Raw genomic sequence first — 21,587 nt, 5'->3', positions numbered from 1 at the left:
GTAGTATGTTGAATTGAGAGCAAGACACTGCACTGGAGTAGAAACTGCCTGGTTCCCAGTACCATGCTGAGAAAGTGAGAGATAGAGACAGCTTCAGCTTTGCTGGTTATTTGCCTGGTAAATCTGTACCTAGTTTCTTCTACCTGAGTTGCTTCTTCTACCTCGTGTGCGTGCTGCCATGAGAAACATCCACTGATGTGTCTGTGCGCTGCATATGTGCAAAATGCATATGCTGAGTAGCAGATGCAGGGAGGGAAGAGAAAGCAGAGACTGACTATGCAGGGTTTCTTATTTCTTTAAAAGAAATTAATTTAAATATTTGTATAAGACAAGCTAAGCAAGTAAATATTATATTGCTCTTAAATCTTTCTATTAGTTAACCTATGAAGAGTTGAAAGTAGCTGTTCCAGATGAATAGTTGCCCACTCATGATGAATGGTTTAACTTATATGGGAAGGCAGTAAAGTCTCACACAGCATAAATATCTGTAGAAGTAACATACAGACTTCTGCTTTTACCTTGCCTCCCCTCTTGGGGAACTTGGGAGAAATAATACTGGTTGTCAGTATTTTTTTTTAAATATGACTAACAATATTCTTTATTTTTGTTTCGTTGCCTAGGGAATTTATGTAAGGGATGCACCTTTGAAGGACATAAAAGTGTTCAATGCTCGACGATTTGTAGCTCTTTTTAGTGTGGTAAATGCCACGAAGAGGGACGCCGGCAACTATCGCTGCATGATTCGGACAGAAGGAGGAGTTGGTGTATCAAACTATGCAGAACTGATAGTGAAAGGTATTTCATGATACAAATCAGTATTTGCATGCTCAGTGTATGGAATAAGGATCTGCAATGGCTAATGCAGTAATAATGTCACCCATAGCCTGATAAACTCAATCAGAGGTTCAACAAATAGATTTTGTTTATGTAAATCTTAAGAGTCTAGCCAACTGTAACACGGGAACGACAGAAGCATCCCAGGCTAATTAACTAGTTACTTGTTGATTGTTGTTTTAAATATTTCCCTCAAAGCACTGTTTAGAACTATACATCTTTCCAAGCTTTTATTTAAAAGTATGAACATAATAATGGCTCTTTGCCTCCTTTGTGGAGATTGTATTCTAAATATATACTTACTGCAAAATATGAAACATTTACATTAAAATGAACACATAAAAAACACACATTCTGGTATATGAAGGGGTGTTTTAGAAACTTTGGGAAACACTTAAATGTAAGTAGAATACATAGAGAACTCCACATCCTTACTATGGAAAACTGCACTAGAGCAATTTTTTAACATTCATTATATTTAAATTGCATTTTGATTACTTCTTAGTTTTATATTAGTATTTTGGAGGAACAGGATTTTATTTTTGTTGTATCAGAGGCAGAACCAGATTCTTTAGCATCTAAGATGTGAAGCCATGTTGTGTTACAGAATCATAGAATATGTTGAGTTGAAAGGGACCCATCAGGATCATTGTGTCCAACTCCTGGCCCTGCAAAGAACACCCCAGCAATCACACCATGTGCCTGAGAGTGTCATCGAAATGCTTCTGGAACTCAGACAGGCTTGGTGCTGTGACCATTTCCCTGGGGAGCCCATTCCAGTGCTCAAGCACTTTCTGGGTGAAAAACCTTTTTCTGATATCTGGCCTCCCCTGACAGCTTCATGCCATTTGCTCAAGTCCTCTCACTGGTCACGAGAAGAAGGAGATCAGTACCTGCCCTGCCACTTCCCCTCATGAGGAAGTTCAAGACTGCAGTGATATCTCCCCTCAATCTCCTCTCCTCCAGGTTCTCTGCTCTTCTCCATGCTGAACAGACCAACTGACCTCAGCCAATCCTCATACAGCTTCCCCTCAAGGCCCTTCACTGTCTTTTTTGCCCTCCTTTGAATGCTCTCCAGAAGCTGTTCTTATATTGTGTTGCCCCAAACTGCACACACTTTGCTGAAGTCCAGAAGCATTACACCTGGCTTTCCTAGATCAGCTAGGTGGGTTATCCTGTTGTAGAGGGAAATTAGGTTTGACAAGCAGGACTTTAGCCTCATGAAGCCATGCTGGCTGTAAATGATGACTGTGTTGTCCTCCAGGAGTTTTTCAATACCTCCCAGAATAATCTTTCCCATGACTTTACCAGGCACTGAGGTGAAACTGAGGGGCCTGTAGTTGCTGAGGTCCTCCTTTTTGCCCTACTTGAAAACCAGGACAACATTAGAGAGCTTCCAATCAGCTGGAACCTCTCCAGTTAGACTGGGAAGTAATCCATCACCAATAGAAGAAGATGCAAGAGAGCGATAATGAAGGATAGACCATTTTCGAAAACCAAGATTATGGTTTTAGTGAGTGTGTTGTAGAGAAAATGAAGAGGAGCAAGACAGGACAAGGATGTTGCAGATAACCAGGGTATGAAGATAAAAGGACAAAACAAATTGTAGTATTAAAACTTAGATGAGCTATTTGAATGGACAGATGAAGAAAGAAACAAATAGAATGGGTGAGATGAGAATATAATAATAAGGCATGGTGGAAAAAATGAGGTCATTTCAGTCCAAGAATGAAAACGAAATAAAGGGGTAGGCCAAAAATAGGTATGTATGAAAGTCAGCAAAGAAAGGAAGCATGGACTATAACCCCAGTAGGAATGATGAAGCATCTTTCAGACCTAACGTGAGTGAAAACAAGGAAGAAAAGAGAGTGCCTGAAGGAGGCAGATGGAGGAGTTACTGCATCGGTGGCAGGAGGTACAGGGAGCCGAAGGAATTAGCTTTTTTTCAGTTTCTTTGATTCAGGGTGTTTTATTTTATTAATGCCCTTTTTGAGGTACGGTAGATGAAATTATGAAACGTATCATTAAAGCATTTGTACCTACCCAGATTCTTTCAGAAAATTTGCACTGGGCACTGTGAGCAAATCAATAGCCTTAGGGTGTAATCCCATTAACTACTTGTAGAGTGGCAAAGTAATTATGGTAATCCCTATTGGCTGTGTTGGAGCTTTTATGAGACCACCTGCAGGTCATTCCTTCTGACCTAAAAAGACCCATTTTGAACATTGTGCTCTAAAACCTTAGATGACTATACTGAAATAACAGCATTAGGGGCTAATTAGTAAATATGCTTTCTTATTGATGGCATATAATTCAGAAATTGTATTTCCTAATTTTTAGCAGCTTTGGCATATAATTCAGAAATTGTATTTCCTAATTTTTAGCAGCTTTTTCAAAGATAGTGGATTGATTTCAGTGCAGCTATATATTTTTTAAATCCATTATCATCAATAAATCATGAAAAATGTACATATACCCACACTGCATGTAATGCTTAGTATACTTGGGAATTACTGATGGCTTAATAATAGTATGTGTAGAAACAGTGGTGTAATTACTCCCCACTCTTTGTTACAAACAATGAATTTAATTCTCTTCTCATTTACGCTGGTGTAACTAAACTGACTTAAGAGGAATTTCTCTGTATTTACACTGCTAGGATGACAGGAGAGTCAAACTGAGCATTTGTAAGTTAAAGAGAATCAGTTCTTTGCATTTATCATGCTCTGTTTCATTCTGGTTACTGAACTTCTAACTCAAGTTTCAAAAAGTAAGTCGTGCACTGCAGTAGAGCTTTTTTCAAAATATATTTGCTTTTAAGTAGAGACTTTGCACGGTAGAATGGGTTACAACTCCGTACAGCACTCAGTCTACTTTATTGTAGAGACAGTTTCACTAAATAAGAACTTATTTTAAGTAGATTCTGATTATGTATGTAAAATTCTTTAAGGTTTGTAGTTCTGCTGTGGCATGATGTTGTGTGGCACTGGGTACCAGGTACCAGAACCTTTGAAATGAGCCGAAGGTCTTCTAGTGTCAGGTGCTGCAAAACAAATCTGAAATCACAAAGGAATAGGAATGAAATCTTGCAAATGAAATATATGTCCAAAACTATCAGATGTGATTTTTTTCTTCTTTTTTTTCTTCTTTTTTTTTTTACCTGAGCAGGCACATTATAGCAAGGTTTCATCAGTATGGAGGGAGAAAAAAGCTCAATTAAAGAGCTGTCAGTTAATCCCATGTTCTCTTATTAAAGAATTGTAAACATGAATATTGTCTAGTTAATGAGAAAAGGGCTGTCAGTGAACAATTAGTCTGGCCTTAAACAAGGGAGAAAAGGGGATTTTTTTTAAAAAACTTTTTTGTGTTATATGCCTTTTAGAGGATGGTGAAATAAAGTATTGATTGCTCTATTTAAATAAATCCTTAAGGGAAGGTTTTCAATTTACCCAAGTGTTTGTTCTGATAGGAAAGGCTGAAAAGACAAGTGCCTTGTCATTGTGTGTGCTCAAACTGCACAGTATCCTCATCTAAGTTTGTCAGAGAATTGGATTGAAATGTCACTTTATCTAATGGGAGACATGAAATTGGCCTTGTCAGATCACCCACTTATTGTAAAAAATGGCAGTTTGTATCTAATAGATGACATAAAAGTAATCAAACATTGAGCAAAAGGAAAATAGTAGGGTGGAATTGATTAAATGTATTTGGTGAAGTAAATTAGAGTTCTACATATGGTCCTTAGGTTGAATTTTTATAATAGTGGGCAGATCCAACGCAGATTAGATTTAGGAGAACAGAATGAGCCTGTCTGAGCAGACATCAGATTATTACAGAGTTCAGACTGCTTATTGAGTTCAAACAAGGCAAACCTAGGTGTCAAATTGGTTAAAAGGAGTTTGGTTAGGTTTTTAAGCAAGGGCATAGAAAGGTAGCCATCTGTAATGCTGGCAGCTTAAATGTCTACATTTTCCAAATGAAAAATTTAACACCGGGAACAGAACCAAACCCCTTCAGGACCTCTAGAGCAAAGAATTTATTCTGGAGGGCAAAGTCATTTTGATATCGAGACACAGTAGGAAAATATTAACAATTGCTTATCTGTGGTATCAGTTATTCTCATAAATTAAAAATACACAGATAGTTGACATTTGTTTTTGCTCTCTGCCAACTAACCTTTCATGCTGGATCCATCAGTCTGTACCACTTTTTTACAAACAGTGCTGGTACTAGGACTTATTTGTATGGTTGCCTAACAATTCCTATCATGAAGTTCAGCTTGCAGATGCTCCTATTTTGGCTAATTGACTTGAGAGTTGTATTTTTCAGTGTAGATGTGTGCCTCAAAACCTGTGAGCTTACCATTTCTGTGCTTTTAGTATGCAGTCCTCCATTTTGCTGAACCCTTGAACTGTGAGGGTAAAATGGTGAGATGCATGATGTGGATAGCGCAGAGTGCAAGAGCAAGAAGCTGCATACCCAGATGAAATTATTAGTTTTGGGACTGAAAGGTATGGCGTACTAGGAGGTGTTTTGAAATAAAAGGGAAGGTAGGTGAAAAATTGGGACTACATAAACACTAAAAGCTGGGGAGAAAAACATGGGGGTGCTGGTCGACAGCCAGCTGAACATGAGCCAGCAGTGTTCCCAAGTGGCCAAGAAGGCCAATGGCATCCTGGCCTGTATCAGAAAATAGAGTGGCCAGCAGGGCCAGGGCAGTGATTCCTCCTCTGTGCTCAGCACTGGTGAGGCTGCACCTCAAGGACTGTGTCCAGTTCTGGGCTCCTCACTGCAAGGAAGACATTGAGGTGCTGAAGCATGTCCAGAGAAGGACAGTAAAGCTGGTGAAGGGTCTGGAGAATAAGTCGTATGAGGAGCAGCTGAGGGAGCTGGGGTTGTTTAGCGTGGAGAAAAGGAGGCTCAGGGGTGACATTACTGCTTTCTACAACTACCTGAAAGGAGGTTGTATCAGCATGGGGGTAGGTCTCTTCTCCCAGGCAGCTAGCAACAGGACAAGAGGAAATGGCCTCATTCTGTGCCGTGGAGGTTCAGGTTGGACATCAGGAAAAATTTTTTCACTGAAAGAATGGTTAAGCATTGAAGCAAACTGCCCAGGGAGGTCATGGAGTCACCATCCCTGATTCTATGATTCTGTGACAATAAGTGGAAGATAAACATATATACAAACATGCATATGCAAAAAATGGGGCCAGGAGAAAGGAACTGTCTGGAAAGGATAACTTTGTATTGCAGAGGGGAAAGGAAAAGCAGATGCTAGGAGAGGCATGGTTAGAACAGCAGCAGACTGGATGGCAAGGAGAGGAGCAGGCACAGAGCTTATTGATGGAATAATTTGCATGCTCAAAAGAGGGGCACAATAATACATATGCATAAAAAAATAGAGAGAAAAATGGGAAAAAAATAGTCTTAATGCAGTTCAGTTGATTTCAACAGTATAAATTTGTAATTATTTGATTAGTTTTATAGTAATTAAGATATTATTGATGTGGACATAGCATCAGAGATGATTGATACCTCATTTTTTTCACTTCAGCTGCTCATGATGTGGTGAGCAGTATCACGTGAGAATATCATGGCATTGTCTTTCTAATAGTTACTATTTAGTAAGGTGAATCAGCTTGTAGGACAAATATTTCTTCCGTGTTCCTCCGCAAATGTAGCGTGACTCCATCTCCCACTCTGTACAGACTCAAAAGAAAAATCTAAAATGCTATTTTTACTATTGAAGTAGGGTTTTGTCATTTTTCAAGTTAGTAGTTCTGAGCCACAGAGAAGTAATGTCTATTTTTTTGGTCTTCTTTAACTCAAATCTTAGAGATTTACATTATCTCCACTGGCATCTCTGTGTGATGCCTTTCCCCTCCCAATTAAAATTTTAAAAGAACTGCAAAGCATAAAGATGTTAAGATATTGTAGAAAATGTTTGGAAATTCTGTATAATTTAAGTACAAAGCAGTTTAAGTGAAGGAGTTGTAGTTTCAAATATGTTTTCAATTAATATAAGTAGTTTGCATGCATGTATGGCTACATTTGTTTTTATCCTCCACATAAGACAAGGGTTGCTCCTTATCATAAGGGTTGTCTTTTTCTCTTACTTAATATAAATGATCCATTTGTGTGGGGTGACAGAGTATCTGCCTGAAGCATCTGGCTTTGTAAGGCAGCCATTATTTTCTTTCCATAAAGGGTTGTGCCCATCATAATTTGTCACAGAATTCAGGAAGAGGTCACATGTCTGTCCAAAATCTGGAAAGTGTAAAAGTTGCATATATGGATAAACTTACCTTGTTTTTTTTAGTTAATATTCTATTTTAAAAACCATTTTTGAAGGGTTTTACAGTACTGAATGGCTTTGTTTACTTGCTTCAGGAGAGATCTGCAAGGAAGAACTCCTGTTTAAGCTAGGTCATTGTACTAAATAGCCACTGCTACAAACTTATTTCTGCTGTCAGTTCCAATTCCTTCCCTGACCATGCACAGCTGTAAGATCTCAGGTTTATTGTGCTATTTTATAAAGGTATTAATTTGCGTGGTAGTTGATTGAGATTGTCCCACTGGCAACCATAAAACTGCTTTTGGTGAAAGACAGTAGTGCTGCAGTGTGGTACTGACCTAAGTGATTCAAACTCCTCAGTATCCTGAAAAAATTAAATTATTCTGTCTAAAGAAAGCATAAATGAAAAAGACAGTCATGAAATTGGCTCATCATATTTTGATATGTAGTGCTTGTATTAAAGAATCTGTTTACCTGAGTCTTACATTTTTAACAGTCAATATAGACATCGTGTTTGTAATGAAAGGTTGATTTTATGTAGTCTTGATCTCTGGTAAGAAGACAACTTTTAGTATTAAACTATGCTAATGGTATTAAACTGAACTATATGCGGGTTTTGCTGAAATAATGCAGCTTGCATTACCCTTTGGCATTGTGGCCATAGAGAAATGAATAATATGCCCTGAGGTATAAGAAGACAATAAAATACTGTCTATTCCAAGTACTTGTAATACTTGGAATAAATTGGTGTAACCACTAACCTTAGTGACCTGACTCCTGAGTTTGCATTTTGAATGGCACTTCAACAGCCTTTAGTAGCATTTGAAACTTGAAAGTAATTAACTGTTCTTTCAGCATGGCTAAGTAAATGCCTTAGGATGCTCTATAAAAGTTCCATTTCATGTCTTGGTTCACAAAACAGCCTAATGATTTAAATTGATTCTAAATCATTTTGAGTCAAGTCAGAACTATTTCCAGACATGCTGTATCACTGTATGAAACCAGAGTTTATATACTTCAGGAAGAATAGTTTCAATAAAACTGCAGTATGTTTCTAACCCAATGATGACATCAGTTTGTCATATAGTGCTAATGCAATGTTTTCCCTACTGATTTGAAAATGTAAACAATAGTCCTTATATGCTGGAATCTACCACAGTATTATAAGCTATTTTTATGTCTGTTCCCATTAGTAAGTATTAGTAGACATCTTTGGACACATGCTGGTTTATTGCCCTTGTATCATGTTCTTCATTATAATAATCAACTAGTTTTTTAAGATGAGAATATATAGTGATGATGCCTATGTTTGCTGTTTTGTAATGTCATATTCAGCAATTGCTAATAGATTATACAGATCGAAGTTTGCATACAAGTGTATGGTGCTAATTAGAAACACCATCTATCTGAGGCATAGCCATCAATGCACTTAGTGCTCTGAGTTACTCCTTCTGTAAATTAAAAAAAAGCATACTGTAGGATAATTACATGTTTGTTAAAATAGCAATTCTGTTATTTCTCAGGAAATATTGAATTATTTCCAGAGTTCTTTTTTTCCCTTTTGTTTCATTCTTTTATGTTTCTTGCTTTAACTGTGACTTTGAAGTCCTTGAGAAAATGATGAAATATATAAATTCAGCTTCTTGTCTGTTTGACTACCTATATCTCAACACATAGGGAAATGGTTAGCAGAAGAGGATAAATCTGAATCTAAAGCTTAGCAAAGACATTACATATTCTGTGTATCCTTAAGAAGGTGGCAGTGTTTGCTGATAGATATGTTAAGAATATTGGATCAAACAGTGCCTTATTACAGTGGCCTGGTTTCATTCTACTTGAATATATTTAACCAGTGGGAAGGTGAATTTTTTGCAGATGTGATGCACGGAACAGCAGAGTAATTTAACCAATAGGGAAAACCCCAATTTGTTATTTACCTTTAAAAAGAAATTATATTTGTCAATTATTTTTGCAGTCTAATTTAAAATGAGATGCCCATCACATAATAAATAAAAGTGGTTTTAAAATTTTGCTCACTTTAAAATCTTTGGAGTCCAAACTATCAGGATATCACACGCCCGCTTGCTCTGTGATACAGTACTGCTTCTATGTGGTTGTTAGTGAAAATAAGCCATTACATAAAGTAGAATCAGGCTTGTAGTAAAAACTTCAGAAATCCCCCAGCTTTCCTTTAGAAACTCTTTCATTTTAACCAGAGTATAGAACTTGAAAAATGACTATACTTATTCTGCTTACAGAGAAGTCTGAAAACGTGAAATCTGAGTAGTTAAGTATGTGAAAAGTGATGAATAAAAAATTCATTTTGTTTTCATGAAAAAATTACTGTTCTGATTATGTCTAAGGATAGACTACAACATCAATTTTACCTTAAAAATGTTAGGTTTGAGTAGGAATACTATTAACATCTGGGAAGAACTGTATTTGAACAGGAAAAACCTGAGATAATCTTTCTTTTTAAATTGGAAGTTAAGTAGCCTTGTAATGCCTAATGACTAGAATTCCACTTGCTACTTGTTTGAAGTTATGTGGTATAAACCAAAAGCTTCGTGTTAAAATCTCCAAGTGCAAAAGCAGAAGAGTGTGCGTATTGCAGTTTAATGAAAATAAGTCAATCTGTCGTGGTGATTCCTTTATATCCATATTTTTATGCAGTCTTCACCTCTAATATGGTACAAAACACATCGCTTATTTGAATGTTTTAGAAGCAGAAAACTTACAAGTATAATCATTGCTTGTTTTTGTAACTGTCCTTCAGAGCCACCAGTTCCCATTGCTCCACCTCAGCTGTCCTCAGTCGGTGCAACTTACCTGTGGATACAGTTGAATGCCAATTCCATCAATGGGGATGGACCAATTATTCAAAGAGAAGTTGAGTATCGCACTTCAAGCGGAAGCTGGTATGACATACAACCCGTGGACTCCACAAGCTATAAGATTGGGCACCTGGATCCTGATACAGAATATGAAATCAGTGTATTACTTACAAGACCAGGTGAAGGAGGAACAGGATCTCCTGGCCCAGCTCTCAAAACAAGAACAAAATGTGCTGGTGAGTACTCACAAGTGATAGGAAAGTTGTAAGCATCTTTCTAGGGCTGAAAACATAAGTTATTTCGCTAGCAGTTTTTACTGTCTGTCTTAAAACCTGCAGGAATTAAGACTGAATGTTTTTAAGTATAAGCTATTAACATTTTCCGGCTGTCATGACCTTGAAACCAACCTTCAGTGCCACTGCAGTTTGTAGATGAAATCATGCTTTACTGTCTGGTATGCACTGAGCTCTCTCCATTTCATTACACCCATCTCTTGCCAGTGTGTGTTTGAGTTTCAGGTTAGTTCATTCTTTTTATTTTTTTTTTTCCCTGGCTAGTTTCCCAAGCTTGATTAAAATTTTGTTTGTTTTGGCTAAAGTTACTTTTTCCCTTTTTTCAATGTCAGTTATATCAAACAATAAAAAGTGGAATAAGATCCTTTGTAACAGCAAAAGCATTCACTGTTAAGTCTCAATTAGCAGATGAGGTTTAGCAAAGGACTGCTTTCTTGAGTGACTGACAGCATGTCTTTTTATTAAATGAGAAATTGTAATTGCTGGTGCGTTGTAGCAATCTTGGCTTCTGTTTTGGATGCTATAATTAATAGACCTGACCTCTGATTGTAAAAACATACAAAGCAGAATAATTTTCAGTAAGAGTGGCAGTGATATTACTTTGGGATTCAGCTGCTTAGAAAATAATATTACTTGGAGATTCAGCTGCTCAAAAATAATAGAGGATACTGTGACCTGGATTTTTTTGGTCATTAGTATTTTCCCCCAATATTTTGAATCTTCTTTCTACTGCTGTAAAATTAGTGGAAGATAGGCAGGAGTGTACCTAGAGGAAATGGTAGTAAGCAAGTAGTATTAGCTTATTGTTCTTAGTATTTTAAAGAATGGCTTGGTGTTATTTGTCCTTTGAACAGGAAAAATGACATACTTTAACAGAAATAATTGTGTATTTCCATTGCATATGAAAGTACAGTTACTTGTTGTGAAGTCACTTGGCCACCTGTCAGTAACTAAATGGCATTTCAGTTAAATTGAATTAGTGTGTTGTCAAACACAAAATGAAATATAGCAGCTTTCAAAATCCCAGTTTTGTGTTTCAGAGATGCAAGCTTATGCAAGTACTCACTTGTTGATTTTTTTCTTCCTCTCGTTACTGAAGTATTTAATGGAAAATACCAAAAGCACTACATCTAAGTTATAATAATGTTTAAGTATTTAGTATTTGTAGGATTTTCTGCACTAGACTAAGGTAACTTCAAGTTAGTCAACAGTGAAACATAAAAATTAATTATATTTCCCTTCAGGAGGATTTCAAGGTCACTATTCCCTTCGTAGTAATGTAAAATATGTGTCTTGACAAGGTAAGTATGTGTTTAATACACAAGTACTTCAGTTATTTTAAAATTAAAACAGTTTTTCTTGTAGTTTGATCATCTGCTTATATGACCAGTTAATGCAATACTGGATGCTAAGTGAGCCTGTCTGTACTAAAGGGTTAGAAAGTGTGGTGAGGTGACACCAGCCAGCAGCCAAGTATGCACAGGGCTGCTTACTCAGTCACTTCTGCCACGGGACCAGGAGAAAATGAAAGGCAAAAAGACTCATGGATTGAGATGAAGACAGTGTAATAGGTGAAGGAAAAACTGCACTTGTAAGGAAAACAAAATAGGAAACTTATTCACTATTTCTCATTGGCAGGCAGATGTTTAGCCACTTCCTGGGAAATAGTGCCTTGGCACATATACTGGTTACTTGACAAGTGCCGTAACAGTTATGTCCCCCCTTCCTCCTCCTTTCCTTGAGCTTTGATTTCTGACTGTGACATCATATGATATGGAGCATCCGTTTGGTCAGGTGAAGTCAGCAGTTCCTGCTGTGTCCCTACCAGCTTCTTGTCCACCTCCAGTATATTTGCTGGGGGAGTGGAGTGGGAAAAAGAAAGCCTTGAGGCTGTGAAATCACATTTAAAACATGGTATGTTATCAAGCTTGTTTTAGTCACAAATCCAAAACACAGCACCATACAGGCTGTATAAAGGAAATTAACTCCATCTCAGCCAGACCTAGTAGAGAGTGAAATCCAAAATTTTACTTATATTTAAGAACATCATATGCTTTCTGGTCTTTCCAATGGTACATACTGTTGAGTAATAAAACATGCATTCAGTTTCATAAACCACTTTGTACTGGAAGTATTTTACTACCTGGTAACATCTTGTAATATATCAGAATTATTTGTTTTTTCATTAAGCTAAACAGTAACCTTCTTAAATTAAAAGCAGAAAATGAAGTGACTGAAAAATGGAAATTGAATGATGATATTAAATCTGTCTTTACAAACTGGCTTTTTTATAGAAGAATATCCTGCTTTGAAGGTGTAGTGGTTATTGGTTAACTGTTAGCAAGTGACATGCTAATAACCGGCCCAGGGGTTTGAAAAGAGATGCTGATAAACTAATGACAGTATAATTAAGCTGGGTAGGAGTAAAATAATGCCAGTCTCCAAAGCATACCATAGAATTAATAAAACAGGAGTCTTTAAGAGAAGAATCATTGCACCTTTTTAATTACTGTGATAATTGTATGCTGCTTGCCTGTTCCCTAGGGGAAGATAGTGAACCACTTGGAGACTTGAAGCAGTATGCTAGGCATTCAATAATCTTAATAGTTCTCCAAAGCATTTGAAATATGTTTTCATTTTAGCAAAATGAGATTTCAGAGGCTTGTAATAGACAAGTCTTATCTGTAACTTTAGTAAATAAAAGCATCTATAATTAGAATGCAAAGAAAAAAATGTCTCTGCAAACTTGGTTGCATCACGCTCAGTGGAACAGTTACTACTTTTGGAAGTGCTTTGCTTCCTTTTGGTGAAATATAGTGTAAATGTAAGTGCTATTTCAGTGTAATGTTCAGGAAGGCTCAGGAATTAACATTCAGGTCTGAATTAGATTTAACCAAGAATGTGGAGTTCAGGTTTGAAAAAGAGGAGTTTAATGGATTTTGACCATTGTGAGCCACATTTGAGTCAGACTTAGAAAAAAGGGGTTTTCTCATTTCAGGGTATGAAATGGAGGCCTCCCCGGGTTGTCTGGAATTTGAGTCACCAGTTACTGTGCTCAGAGCTCCCTCTTCCCACAAGCATCTCATATGGTTGAACCTAAGGAGACTGCTGCCATTTAAAATAAAAGGGGGGGTGGGGGCAGATGGGAAGAAAATTCATTAGGAGATAGGTACATGGCAGGACATTTCCATTATACAGTATATCTCAAATTACTCGGAAATACATTTTTAGGCTGGTATAAATTATTCTAGAATAATCACCCACAGTTAGAGCTATTTAGGGGCAGGTTATCAGAATGCTTCACACTTCAGGTACCGTTATCTGAGGAACAAGACTTAGCAAGGTGTGAGGCTCGTAATGTCAATCACTGCTGTAGAGAGCTTGGGTGAGCTGTTGCTACCAGAGAAATAGCTGCACAAGTATTTGAACCAAAGAAATCACCTTGTATGTAGGCATATAACAGTACTTAGAGCAGCTCTGCCATACGGGATATAAGAAGTTTGAGGATCTGAAAATCAGTACTTATTAAAAAAATCACCCTGTTATCTCTCACTGAAATAGATTGGGAATCCTCTGGTGCCTGAAAAAGTCCAGAATCAAATCTTCTCTAAATCACAGAATGCTTTGGATTGGAAGGGACCTTAAAATTTGTTTAGTTCTACCCACCCTGCCATGGGGAGAGACACCTTCCACTAGACCAGGTTGCTTAAAGCCCCATCCAGCTTGGCCCTGAACAGTGCCTTCTCTGCCACAGCTTCTCTGGGCAGCCTGTTCCAGTGCCTCACCCCCCTCACAGTAACGAATTTCTTCCTAACATCTAATGTAAACCTACTTTCTTTCAGTTCAAAGCCATTCCCTTTTGTCCTGTCATTACAGTTGTTGATGAGACCCAGTCTGACCCAAAACCAATAGAACTGTGCATAGTAAAACTTAAGTGGGTATGTTGAAGGATTAACTTTAGACTATTCTGTAATTTCTTACCTGTATCAATATTTTTGTGGGTAGAATTATTTGTTTCAGTTTTGTCTTTGACATGCATTGCAGGATACAAATCTTGATCTAGTATGTGTCCCTCCACTCTGATGGTGAGACAGTACCCCAGTTAAAACACTCCTGAAAAATCCAGAACTGCCAAATGAGCTCCTGCAAAATTTTTTTTTTTTGCTATGGTTTCACTAGTAGTAGACTATTTTTAAGCAATGTTGTTCCTTGAATCTGCTGGTGAACAGATACATCTTAAAGACAGCTACCTTAGGAAGAAAAGGTAAAAAAAAATCCTCTCCTGCTAAGGGAGGGAATTTTTAAGGCCCCCTAGGGAAAATCATTGCTTTTTTCTCATAATTTTTCTTTTTTCACTGTGACATTTTGAATAATTCCTGAAAATTAGCATATTTTTATTTGCTGAACCAGAAAATCTATTGGAAATTAAGAAAATAAAAAATATAAGACTGCAATGTAAGTAACTTCTGATGAATTATCCCCAAACTGTGGGGTTTTTTTAACAGTCAGAACTCTACTTCTCTGTGCCGAGAAACAATTATTGCCATGGAGTATTTGCAAAAACAGTCACTGTCAATTTAACCAACAGTTTTCATACAATGAAGTAACAGGAATGTTTTAATTAACATAGTTGAATTTGTTGTCTCTTCTACTCCATCTCCTGATCTTGTCAGGAGGAAAGCTGTTACTCCCAGTACAACTGAGGTCTTGAAACACTGCTGCAGGTTTGTTGTAAAGTGTCTGGTACTCCTAGAAGGCTTGTTACAACCCGTAAGAGCAGAGCAGAGGAACTCTTAAAATCCCCACTCTTGAAAAAGAATAGTCTTTATTTTACTCATTTTGCTTACTGCCCTGGCTTCATCTGGATAACCTTCCAAAGGTGTACAAATCACTTCGCTAGTTCTGTGCTGTGGACTGGCATCCACTGGCGTTGCAAAAAAAAAATCTACATGTGCCAGAATACACTGATGGAATGAGTATCCTCTTCCCTCTTATCACTTAAGACCTGCATCAGGTTGCCACAGACAGAAGTATCTTTAGGCAAGTGGTACAGACCAGCAACTGTGTTGAACCCTGCATGTAAATTCAATGTGCTCAGGTATGCTAGACAGCACTCCATGGCACCACTTTCCTCCTGCCCCATGACATGGAGCACTTGCTAGGTCCTACAAGAAAGACTGTCTGCAGCCCCTAGTGTACAACATTCTGAATACAAAGTCACTTTTGCAGTTGGTCTTCCCTGTTTTTTACCCTCTCATCTTCTTTTGTTATTAATTCTGTAGTTAGTCTCCTCCTTTGTCAGTGTCCATGCCCTAGCCTCTTTGAATCTCAGTGGTACTTACTGCTTATTTCCATGCCCTTCCCCATTCTATATCACTATTAGGAAAGATGAGTTCCTTCCTAAGAACTTCTCTAGGTTGAAATGGCAGCTGCCTTTCTTTGTCCTTGAAGGCTTCTTTGGATCTTTTAACTTTTTTGTCTCAAGAAAAGAGGAAGGATCTTATTGTTACTGGGATTTAAGTTATTCCATCTCATTGCTTTACCTTGGAGGACTGCCTGTGAAGAGGTTCAAGTTTTTTTTCAGGCAGATAACAAAGTCTTAACATGGCTTCGTTTTGTGATCATAAGAAAATGTCAACTTCAAGCTGTACTGCAGGTTCTTTTCCACAGCTCTTTCTCAGAACTTAGGAATTTTCTCAGAAGTTTAAACCAAGGTTTTATAGCTGTGTTGTATTAGAGCTAGACCTCAGGTCACAGGCACCTGAATCCTGAGGAGGAGGGTTGCAGATATTGCACCATTTTATTTTTCATGGAAAAGTTCCATGATATTTCTGAAGTCCCCATTACTAACCTGAAACTGTAATAAACTTTAGTGGGAAGTTACATTGATTTATCAGTGCTAGAAGTCCACAGTGAACTTACATTCATTTATGGTTTTATTGTGAAGGTAATTGCCTACTCTATTGTCCCTTCTCCTAATGCCTTTCTGATACACAAACCATTCTCGTATAAGGTCTATTTTCTCATAAGAGTAAAAGCAGTATTGAATTTTCTGCACTGTAGCAGGTGAATTTCAGCTTTTGGATGTGCAGAAGGTAAACTGATGGACTTGAATAGAATTCCAAGAAAATATTACAAAGTGCATGTCCATGTCTCTGTGTCACTTGTCACTTACTTCTGATGAAGAAACAAAAAATTCATCTTCTTTTCTACAGAAAACACAAACGATGTTCAACTGTGACTAGTATATTAAAGTTCTTCTTTGGCAGCCACTTGTCTGGAAACAAGTCCCCATGTTTTTCCTTACTAAGATGATTTCTCTGATGATATCTTACAAAACAGCCTTCCCTTGTGTTACTGGAAATGTCGGGTCAAGAAAAGCCCAAATAATCCAAATTCCTCCCATAAAAGATCTCTTTAAGTTCAGTTCTCCTCCTCTTTGTCTCATAGTCTAAAATTCCCATCTGGGAGTCCTTTAAGTCTCTAAAAGGATAAAAAAAATAAATGCAGTAAGTGACAGTGACTGCAACTGCAACAAATGCCACTCCTGTTTTCAAGAAGGGCAAAAGGGAAAAGCTGGGGAACTACAGGCTGAACAGCCTCACCATAATCCCTGGGCAGGTGATAGAACAACAAGTCTTGGAAACCATTTCCAGACGCATAAAGGACAAAAATGTAATCAGGAAAAGTCAGCATGGATTCACAGAAGGGAAGTCATGCTTGATGAATATGATAACCTTATGTGATAAAATGGTTTGGTAGGTGAAGAGAGAGAAGAGATACTCAAAAGGTATCTGGACAACATACCAGATGCTCTAGTTGAGCAAGGCTGGTGGAGAGGGCAGTTGGACCAGATGAACCAGACCCTTCCTGTCTCAGCCTTTCTGTGGTTCTGAGTTTCTGTCAAATTCTAGGAAGAGGAGCTGTGACCGTGGTGTCTGTTAAATTCTCCTAGACTCTGCTTTCACAAGCAGGGATGTATCACGATCACTGTATTCCTGTCATTCCCTGAAGCTGTGTAAACAGTGAGGTACAGTGGGATGGGAAGACTTTATTACAGACAAAAGTTTTGAGTTCCACCACATTATTCTGGATGCTTCTTCAGATTTGTGGTTGCCAGTGAGAGGGAAAAATAAACATTTTCTCTTAGAAAGTAGAACATTATCAGGGTATTTGCCCTTTCATTCCAATTGTGTCTTTCTTTTGCACGGGAAATCACGTAAAAATACTTTCCTAATATGAGCAACCAAGCGAGCTGGTGCTGTGTAGAAATTACTAATACCTATACTTTTGTGTCTCCATCAGTCCCTAAATACATATTTTTGGGTTAGTTACAGCATCCAGAGATCTCACTTGAGAAACAGAATATTTTCCCTTCCCACCAGCTGACAAGGAGGGCAAAAAGAGGACAGGAAAACTGCAAATACCTAGGTCTGTTGGCCCGCTCTCTGACATGTGTGCTGAAGTATGTAGGAATAGATACACATTCTAGTGATGATAAAGACACAGACTATGGAACCTGACTGTAAGATTAGTTTGTTTTGAGGAGCTCCACATGAAAATAAGGAGAAGTATTTGGGATTCTTTCCTGACAGCTACATCCGTGTTAATACAGGAGTGGAAACTGAGTGCGTGCAAAAAGAACTGCCAGAAGGACTGTCTTTGGTCATGTGAAAAGCAATCATGTAAATGGAGACTTAGTTCTTCACTTCATTAGATTCCCATTTCAAAACATTTGCAGAGGAGGAAATTAACCTGCTCTTTGAGACAAATGAACCTTCACCAACTTACAGCAAACCTGAGGGGCAAAATTATTAATTTCACATCTGCCAGGTAGAGGGAATGTGAAGAAAACATAATGACCCTTGAGAAAAAGTAGATAATATGATTTCTGCTACGACATATCTCAATCTCCAGAATTGTTGCAGTTTTTTATTAATTATAAAGATAAGCTCCAAAAAACACACACTCAGAACAATTATTTTACCCAACTTAAATTCAGGAAGAATTTCTCATTATGAAGTGAGAAAAACCCAGCAAGTTGGGAGTGTACTTGTTATAAACAAAAGACCGGTATGCAGGCACCTTTAATAGAAATGATAAATTAGATATACTTGTGAAAATTATTATTATTACTGTGTTGAGAACAAATTGAATATGAACTGTTTCATGGTTGCTTTGGATCTCTCTTTTCAAAAGTATTATTACTGCATATTTAAATAAATGTATTGGTACTCTATTATTAAAAGCAATTGGAAATAATGGGAAAGGGCATGCTTTGGGTATAGGTGCTTTCCCTGTGAAGTTGCGTGAGTGCCTTGAATTTTTTTGTAACAACTTTCTGCTGAGCACTTTCTGCCCTCTCCTGAGGCCAATTTTTACATTAGCTATTCCAGTTTCCACAAACAGTTATGCCCTACTGCCTTTCAGTTATAGGCAAACTTCACTATTAATAATGCTGATCCTTTGGCAAAAACATTAGGAAATAAGACAGGAAAGTATGGCTTTTCCTCTGACTTAGTCAATGGAGAAGGTCTTATCCAAAACCAAAGCAAAATCTTTTATGCATTTGAAGTTTCCAGAGTATATTTACTTAAATTCATGTCTAAAAGAATAACTAATTGTGTGTGCCCAAGTGTGTATGTGTATATACAGACACTTGCACACACATACATATCTCCATCTCTTTTCCTTCATATATATGTATGAGTGTATCACCTCTATGATTTAGAGGGGATTTAGGCTCTAAAGGATAGGTTTTCTAATAAAAAAAAAAAAAAAGGTTGCATGAACCTCTGAGCCTTCTGTTTGAGGAGTCAGGAAAATAAGATGTCCCATATCCCATAGACAACAGAAGCCTAATTTCTGAAAGATTTGTCTACTAAATATCACCACATTATGAGGGTAATCCCATTTTCCCTTACAACAGACCTGCAAGGCAAGAAGCAGCACTGAACTAACCACAAATCTGGTGTTGAATGGAGTATTTGACTTCCATTTGCCTGCCCTGAACCTCCTGGATGAGGGCACTACTTTGGCTCTCTCTCATCTTGTGGAATTAAATTCTGGCACCACTGTGTCAAATAAGTTTAAATTTTAAACAAGTTATTTGGATGAAATTTGCCAATGGTTTTAATAGGTGTTGAAAGATGGAAATGGATGAACAGGCAGGCATGCTCCTTGGTTTTGATATTTTAAGGCTTGCTCTTTTGTTTGAGACTGTTAGACCATGCGCTGTCTTGCCCAGCAGCTTTGGCCAGCTGTAAAAACACATAACTGTACAATTCTGTTGAAGTATCTGTGAAGCGTGAAACATCCAGGAACTATATGGAAACACAGAGATACTTCAGTTTTTTAAACCTTTTAGTAGTTCGAGGTTTTTTTAAATTGCTTACAAAAAAGTAATATCAAAGGTTTGTAGAATGAATGGTATATTAATTTTACCTCACTTCAAAGGAAAATGAACAATGACACCACAGGTTTTTTCAGTGTCTGGGAGGCATATTGGCTTTGCAGACCTATTTGTTTTACAAATGTAGAACTGTACACAGAATTCAGTCCAGCTTCCTGAAGATTTCAAGGAAGAAGAGCTGATGGTGTGATTTCTGACTTTTCTGGTACTACTTCTTGCTATAAAGTGCAATTGCAACTTTATAACCTAGACTGCAGACTATGTGCCTAGTTTGAGACCTGAAATCAGGGCAGATCTGGAAAAAGTGTCCTGACTTTGGAGAAACAAAAAATTCTCTCTTTTTCTTCAGGGCACTGTCACTGCAGTGCTGTAAACAGATAATGCTGTCCTACAGTCCAAGTGTCTCTCCTGGTGAGCAAATGTGCATCACGTTTCTGTTTACAACTACAGAAAAACAAAGTTGAGACAGTTCACAGAGTGCTAGACCTCAACTTCTATAGATGTAAAAAAGTGGTTTTGTTTGGCAATCTGTCTAATTGCTGCTGAGTGTGTTGGTTAGGCAGGGAGGGGCATCCCTGTGGAACTGAGATTCTTCCAAACTCTTGTAGAGCACAAACATCTGAGGGAGGAAAGTTTCTGTTTTCTTTTTTTTTGCTACTCTGAACCTACATGACTAGATGAATTCTGGCCCAAAGTAAATAAAACATTTGACCATGAAAGCACTGAGTAAGCAAATACTTACTTAAATATCTAAAAAGAAATAAGAAACAAAATCAGGAAATGCATTGCATAGCATTATCGTGAGGTACTGTATTAAAAAGAAGAATAGTGGAGATTAAAACAAAACTGCCCATGAAGTTAATGTTTTAGGGGTCTTGCATTTCAGTATGCCCAACCATCTAAAATATTTGTAACAATTTTGTTTTCAAATTTATATAGCTGATGCCTGCATTTAGCTGTCTTTCAATGTATACCATCATTTAAGCACCCTTGTTATTATTTTAAATATATTAACAACTATCTGTTCATTTAGTTCATGTCGTCTCATTCTGTGCAACTTGATCCGCTTCCTGGAAGGAAAAAAGAGGGTTTTCTTTTGGGAAAGAGAGAGTTTAGTTTTATTCATTAATTCATGATTCATAACTTTCAGAAAGCTCTCTGAAGGTATTTTGGTGCAGAAATGTTGCAGTAGAAAATTATGTTTATAGTGGACTCTTATCTTTCAGAACTATACATATAGGAAATGCATGTAAAGCAAAAAGGCAATAATAAGTGTTACTCTTGACATGCAGAAGTGCCTTTTCAATTCAAAAAATTTATGTTCTTTGGAAAAAAAAATTGTCAGTTATTCTTTGTTTTGACTGTTTTTGCAGATGTTTTGTTTGCAATTAGCTTAAAAAATAAAAAAAAAATTCAATAATTTACTTAATTACTGTTGTATAGTGTTGAATTTGAGAGGATGAACCAATGTGTAACTGGCATGTTTGGCCAAGTAAATGAAAAAAATAAATTTAATGACCTGAGCATAATTATAGCTGACTTTGGAATGACAACTGGCAAAAACTGTACTATAATTAAATTTCCATTATAAAAGTTTCATCTTTTTTGTCTGACATGTGAGACTAGATTGTGAAGAGTATTCATTTATAAGAGGAAGAATTAGAGAACTATAATTTATAATTCAGGATAATCAATGAAAGCATTTCTTTTGTCAAAAAACCTTTCACTGACAAACAGCATTACATTGTTAGTTGTTCTAAAAAGAAACTAAAAATTCTTTTGTTGTTTTTTCACTTACTGTAAAAGGAGCTGAAAAATTCTGGTGGTTGAATCAAGTCTTGCAGTAATTCAGGGTAATATTATGCAGATAGGCCTTCTCAGACTGTTTGTCTTCATTGATATTGACTTAGTCTATAAGA

General features: G+C 37.2%; 1 protein-coding gene across 11 annotated transcripts in view; it reads left to right on the top strand.

The window, feature by feature from the left end:
* The window catches only part of PTPRM (protein tyrosine phosphatase, receptor type M), a 461,846-nt gene that overhangs the window by 172,178 nt on the left and 268,081 nt on the right, over positions 1–21,587 (top strand). For all 11 annotated transcript variants that reach the window (XM_017819524.1, XM_017819523.1, XM_017819522.1 and 8 more), the window contains exons 6-7: positions 621–795; positions 9,906–10,199. In XM_017819524.1, coding sequence (XP_017675013.1) covers positions 621–795; positions 9,906–10,199 — 469 coding nt within the window. The remainder of the gene's footprint in view (positions 1–620; positions 796–9,905; positions 10,200–21,587) is intronic.

Source organism: Lepidothrix coronata, unplaced genomic scaffold, assembly GCF_001604755.1.
Source record: "Lepidothrix coronata isolate B3197 unplaced genomic scaffold, Lepidothrix_coronata-1.0 Scaffold75, whole genome shotgun sequence".
Taxonomy (NCBI): domain Eukaryota; kingdom Metazoa; phylum Chordata; class Aves; order Passeriformes; family Pipridae; genus Lepidothrix; species Lepidothrix coronata.
The sequence above is the reverse complement of the archived record's forward strand: the minus strand, read 5'-3'. Positions and strand labels throughout refer to the sequence as shown.